At 52.2% G+C, this 6,022-nt stretch overlaps 1 protein-coding gene across 1 annotated transcript in view; it reads left to right on the top strand.

The window, feature by feature from the left end:
- Window positions 1-4,060: 4,060 nt before the first annotated feature.
- The window catches only part of pkd1a (polycystic kidney disease 1a), a gene marked incomplete at its 5' end in the record, with an annotated part of 74,870 nt that continues 72,908 nt past the window's right edge, over window positions 4,061-6,022 (top strand). The window contains 4 exons of the mRNA XM_060047442.1: window positions 4,061-4,238; window positions 4,639-4,766; window positions 5,203-5,353; window positions 5,636-5,901. Of these exons, the coding sequence (XP_059903425.1) occupies window positions 4,061-4,238; window positions 4,639-4,766; window positions 5,203-5,353; window positions 5,636-5,901 (723 nt within the window). The remainder of the gene's footprint in view (window positions 4,239-4,638; window positions 4,767-5,202; window positions 5,354-5,635; window positions 5,902-6,022) is intronic.

Below are 6,022 nucleotides of genomic sequence, written 5' to 3'. Positions count from 1 at the left end.
GAGAGAGGAGGGGGAGAGAGGGGTGAGAGAGAGAGAGGCTGTGTGTCTGATGGGGGGAAAGAGGGAGGAGGGGGGAGAGAGAGAGGCTGTGTGTCTGATGGGGGGAGAGAGGGAGGAGGGGGGGAGAAAGAGAGGCTGTGTGTCTGATGGGGGGAGAGAGGGAGAAGGGGGAGAGAGAGGGAGGCTGTGTGTCTGATGGGGGGAGGAGGGGGGACAGAGGCTGTGTGTCTGATGGGGGGAGAGAGGGAGGAGGGGGGAGAGAGAGAGGCTGTGTCTGATGGGGGAGAGAGGGGGGAGGGGGGAGAGAGGGGTGAGAGAGAGAGAGAGAGAGAGAGGCTGTGTGTCTGATGGGGGGAAAGAGGGAGGAGGGGGGAGAGAGAGGCTGTGTGTCTGATGGGGGGAGAGAGGGAGGAGGGGGGGGGAGAAAGAGAGGCTGTGTGTCTGATGGGGGGAGAGAGGGAGGAGGGGGGAGAGAGAGGGAGGCTGTGTGTCTGATGGGGGGAGGAGGGGGGACAGAGGCTGTGTGTCTGATGGGGGGAGAGAGGGAGGAGGGGGGAGAGAGAGAGGCTGTGTGTCTGATGGGGGGAGAGAGGGAGGAGGGGGGAGAGAGAGAGGAGAGGGGAGAGAGGGGTGAGAGAGAGAGGCTGTGTGTCTGAAGGGTGGAGAGAGGCATGGAGAGGGAGGAGGGGGGTGAGAGAGAGAGGCTGTGAGTATGAGGGGGAGAGAGGGAGAGAGGGATATTTCTTAATTTGATATACATCATATTTCTGAATTTGCTATACATCATGTTTCTTTATTTGATATGCATCATATTTCTTAATTTGATATGCATCATATTTCTTAATTTGACATGCATCATATTTCTTAAGTTGATATACATCATATATCTTAATTTGTTGTAACCTTTATTTTTCCAGATAAAAAAATTAAGAACAGTTTATTATTTTCAATGTTGATCTGGTCCAAGGGGGTATTGGTATCCACCTGATAATAGTCGTATGTTTTTTTATACAATATCTAAATGGTCATATAAGAAAAATGGGCTGACTGCTCCAACTTCATTGGCCAATAGTTCTCAAATGGAACTAGATAAAACTAATTCTGTTCGATAATTATTGTGGAGCTTGGTCTAAAGATTTAATGTGGCGATTTTGTAGCCTATATTTTTGTAGCCTGTGAATCTGTTTATCAGGTTTAGCTTTAATATGAAATTGTGGGAAAAGTAAAATTTTTTAGGGCATAAGACCGTGGGTTTTATAAATGCATCTGATTCTAGAGATTAATATTCTTCGTTTGCAACTGACGTCACAGCTAATTAAAATTCGTAACCAAACCGGAAGTCGGCCATCTTGTTAGGAAAGCCATCACAACATTGCGCCCCGCTACACTTGTTTCAGTCACATCAGAGTGGAGGTCATTCAAGCAAAGCGCGTATCTAACCTCAATCGTTTCGCTATTGTATTCTTTTGTTTGGCTAATAATGCTTACCAGTTGTGCGGTGCACGGTTGTGCGAATAATTTCAGACGGGAGAATGGGAATTGCAGTTTTTTTAGGATTCCAAAAGTGATCACAACTCAAGGTGAGCGGTCGCGTGAGTTGACCGAGGAGCAACTCGTTATGTACTGGGACCACCTCGTTATGTACTGGGACCACCTCGTTATGTACTGGGACCACCTCGTTATGTACTGGGACCACCTCGTTATGTAGTGGGACCACCTCGTTATGTAGTGGGACCACCTCGTTATGTACTGGGACCACCTCGTTATGTAGTGGGACCACCTCGTTATGTACTGGGACCACCTCGTTATGTACTGGGACCACCTCGTTATGTAGTGGGACCACCTCGTTATGTACTGGGACCACCTCGTTATGTAGTGGGACCACCTCGTTATGTAGTGGGACCACCTCGTTATGTACTGGGACCACCTCGTTATGTAGTGGGACCACCTCGTTATGTACTGGGACCACCTCGTTATGTACTGGGACCACCTCGTTATGCACTGGGACCACCTCGTTATGTAGTGGGACCACCTCGTTATGTACTGGGACCACCTCGTTATGTACTGGGACCACCTCGTTATGTAGTGGGACCACCTCGTTATGTACTGGGACCACCTCGTTATGTACTGGGACCACCTCGTTATGTAGTGGGACCACCTCGTTATGTAGTGGGACCACCTCGTTATGTACTGGGACCACCTCGTTATGTAGTGGGACCACCTCGTTATGTAGTGGGACCACCTCGTTATGTACTGGGACCACCTCGTTATGTAGTGGGACCACCTCGTTATGTACTGGGACCACCTCGTTATGTAGTGGGACCACCTCGTTATGTACTGGGACCACCTCGTTATGTAGTGGGACCACCTCGTTATGTACTGGGACCACCTCGTTATGTAGTGGGACCACCTCGTTATGTACTGGGACCACCTCGTTATGTACTGGGACCACCTCGTTATGTACTGGGACCATCTCGTTATGTAGTGGGACCACCTCGTTATGTAGTGGGACCACCTCGTTATGTACTGGGACCACCTCGTTATGTAGTGGGACCACCTCGTTATGTAGTGGGACCACCTCGTTATGTACTGGGACCACCTCGTTATGTACTGGGACCACCTCGTTATGTAGTGGGACCACCTCGTTATGTAGTGGGACCACCTCGTTATGTACTGGGACCACCTCGTTATGTAGTGGGACCACCTCGTTATGTAGTGGGACCACCTCGTTATGTAGTGGGACCACCTCGTTATGTAGTGGGACCACCTCGTTATGTACTGGGACCACCTTGTTATGTACTGGGACCACCTCGTTATGTACTGGGACCACCTCGTTATGTACTGGGACCATCTCGTTATGTAGTGGGACCACCTCGTTATGTAGTGGGACCACCTCGTTATGTACTGGGACCACCTCGTTATGTACTGGGACCACCTCGTTATGTAGTGGGACCACCTCGTTATGTACTGGGACCACCTCGTTATGTACTGGGACCACCTCGTTATGTAGTGGGACCACCTCGTTATGTAGTGGGACCACCTCGTTATGTACTGGGACCACCTCGTTATGTAGTGGGACCACCTCGTTATGTACTGGGACCACCTCGTTATGTACTGGGACCACCTCGTTATGTACTGGGACCACCTCGTTATGTACTGGGACCACCTCGTTATGTAGTGGGATCGTTGGCTACCTCGTAACAGACGACCCGTAACAGACGTCCCGTAACAGACGTCCCGTAACAGACGTCCCGTAACAGACGTCCCGTAACAGAGAACTCTGAGAGGAGAGTTGATGTTTTTGTGTCCCGATGGTCCGACTCTGGACTCACAGAGAGGCATCTGTAAAAGCAAAGCTGAGCAGAGCAGGCCATAGTTCAAGACGTGTTTATATATATATATATGTGTGTGTGTGTGTGTGTGTGTGTGTGTGTGTGTTTGTGTGTGTGTGTGTGTGTGTGTGTGTGTGTGTGTGTGTGTGTGTGTGTGTGTGTGTGTGTGTGTGTGTGTGTGTGTGTGTGTGTGTGTGTGTGTGTGTGTGTGTGTGTGTGTGTGTAAATGTGTTACTCTTCCTCTATCTCACTTTTATCTGGGGTCAGAGGTCGGGCTCTCGCCGATCAGAGTGCAATAAACAGTGATAACTAACCCTAACTAACCCTAACCCTAACCCTAACTAACCCTAACCCTAACCCAATAAACAGTGATAACTAACCCTAACCCTAACCCAATAAACAGTGATAACTAACCCTAACCCTAACCCAATAAACAGTGATAACTAACCCTAACCCTAACCCAATAAACAGTGATAACTAACCCTAACCCTAACCCAATAAACAGTGATAACTAACCCTAACCCTAACCCAATAAACAGTGATAACTAACCCTAACCCTAACCCAATAAACAGTGATAACTAACCCTAACCCTAACCCAATAAACAGTGATAACTAACCCTAACCCAATAAACAGTGATAATTCCTTTGTTCTTCCCTCCTCTCCCCCTCACCCCTCCCTGCCTCCCCCTCTCCCTCCCTGTCTCCTCCCCCTCCCTGTCTCCCCCTCCCTGCCTCCCCCTCCCGGCCTCCCCCTCTCCCCCTCCCCAGGAAGTGGGCGTGGCTGGGCCTTAGTGACGTGGACAGGGCCCCCCGGGGCCTCTGCCCAGGGCTCGGCCCGGACGGACGCACCACCTCGTACCAGTGCAGCGATAAGCAGGCCTACATCTGCCAGTACAACCCCCAGGGTAGGCCACGCACTCAAACACACAGTCACGCAAGCATACACACACACGCAAACGCAGACACACACACACGCCCTGGCACACAAGCATGCACACAAACACACAAACACACGCTTGAGTATACTTCACGGGTTTCTGCATGGGTGATCAGCTTCTCGGACATCATGCGGTCCAGTGTTCTTTTGTGTCTCATCGCTTTGAAGAATATTCCCATTAATATCTTCAGGGCATTCTCCCTCTCTCTCTCTCTCTCTCTCTCTCTCTCTCTCTCTCTCTCTCTCTCTCTCTCTCTCTCTCTCTCTCTCTCTCAGCAGTGACACAGGATGTGTTAAGCCTCTAGTTCTCCATTCTCTCCTGCCCATCTATCCGTATGTATCTATCTCTCTATCTTCTATCCCACCAGTTCGCGTCCGCGTCCCAGACTCTGGGGTCTACTCGCTGGGCCTGGCGGTGTTTCCGGTCCATCACCCCGTCCTCCGCCCCCCCTCTGTCCAGCCCACCGTCCCCCAGCCTCAAGGTGGCAGCATAGAGGTACTGAGACCCCCGCGCCCTTTATCCACGCAGCCACCCAAGGGTGCTGACCCCTATTCTCTGCTGATTGATGTCTGTTTGTGCGTTTGTCTCTCTCTCTCTCTCTCTCTCTCTGTCTCTCTGTCTCTCTCTCTCTCTCTCTCTCTCTCTCTCTGTCTCTCTCTCTCTCTCTCTCTCTCTCTCTCTCTCTCTCTCTCTCTCTCTCTCTCTGTCTCTCTCTCTCTCTCTCTCTCTCTCTCTCTCTCTCTCTCTCTCCCTCTCCCTCTCCCTCTCTCTCTCTCTCTCTCTCTCTCTCCTCTCTCTCTCTCTCTCTCTCTCTCTCTCTCTCTCTCTCTCTCTCTCTCTCTGTCTCTCTCTCTCTCTCTCTCTCTCTCTCTCTCTCTCTCTCTCTCTCTCTCTCTCTCTCTCTCTCTCTCTCTCTCTCTCTCTTCTCTAGCTGCTGCTTCTCCCTGGGCTCAGTGTGCTGCAGCCCGGTCGTCTCTCGTCTCTGGAGTTCCTCTCTGTGGGTCTGAGCTCTGAGACGCAGGTCCTCCTCCAGACCTTCAGACCCCACTGCCACCACCCCGGGCTGCACCTGCTGCTGCCAGGTGAGACGCTCTCCACAGAATCAGACAACTCTCACACACACAGCACACATGTGGCATGTACTGGGGCTTATTGAATATAGATGTACTCAACACACTCATCCTAAATATTCAACTCACAGTTCTGACCCTCACCAGATCCGAACCCCAGTAATAATAAAACATGATTCACAGATTTGAGGCGCGTCGTCCTGATAGAGCTGATAGACAAGTATGACCTCTGACCTCCCCTTCTCCACTAATCTGTGTGTGTGTGCGTGTGCACGTGCGTGCGTGTGTCCTCAGGCTGCAGCGGTGCGGTGTGTTCTCCAGTGGCGGTGTGCGTGCCCTCAGACCCCAGCCTCCAGCCCCAGCCGACCCCCTGCCCTCCGCTGCAGCAGTGGTGCCCCTTCCAGGGCTGCTGCCTGGAGCTCTCCAGCCCCTGCCCGCCCTCCTCCAGCCCCAACGCCTCCCAGGCAGGGGCCCCCCCCCCCGGGGCACTGAGGCCACGATACGCCCTCGCAGACGAGGTGCTGCTGACCCTCCCCGCGGGCCCGCCGGCACACGTCCTGGTGAGAGAGGGGGGCGCTCTGCTAGGGTTAGGCCTCTGGGGGGTCCCTCTGTCAGCTCCAGGTGGTCCCAGTGAAGGCTCCCTCTGGGGGATCCCTCTGGGGGGTCCCTCTGTCAGCTCCA

The sequence above is a fragment of the Gadus macrocephalus genome, chromosome 3 (assembly GCF_031168955.1).
Source record: "Gadus macrocephalus chromosome 3, ASM3116895v1".
In the NCBI taxonomy this organism is placed as follows: Eukaryota; Metazoa; Chordata; class Actinopteri; order Gadiformes; family Gadidae; genus Gadus; species Gadus macrocephalus.
The sequence above is the reverse complement of the archived record's forward strand: the minus strand, read 5'-3'. Positions and strand labels throughout refer to the sequence as shown.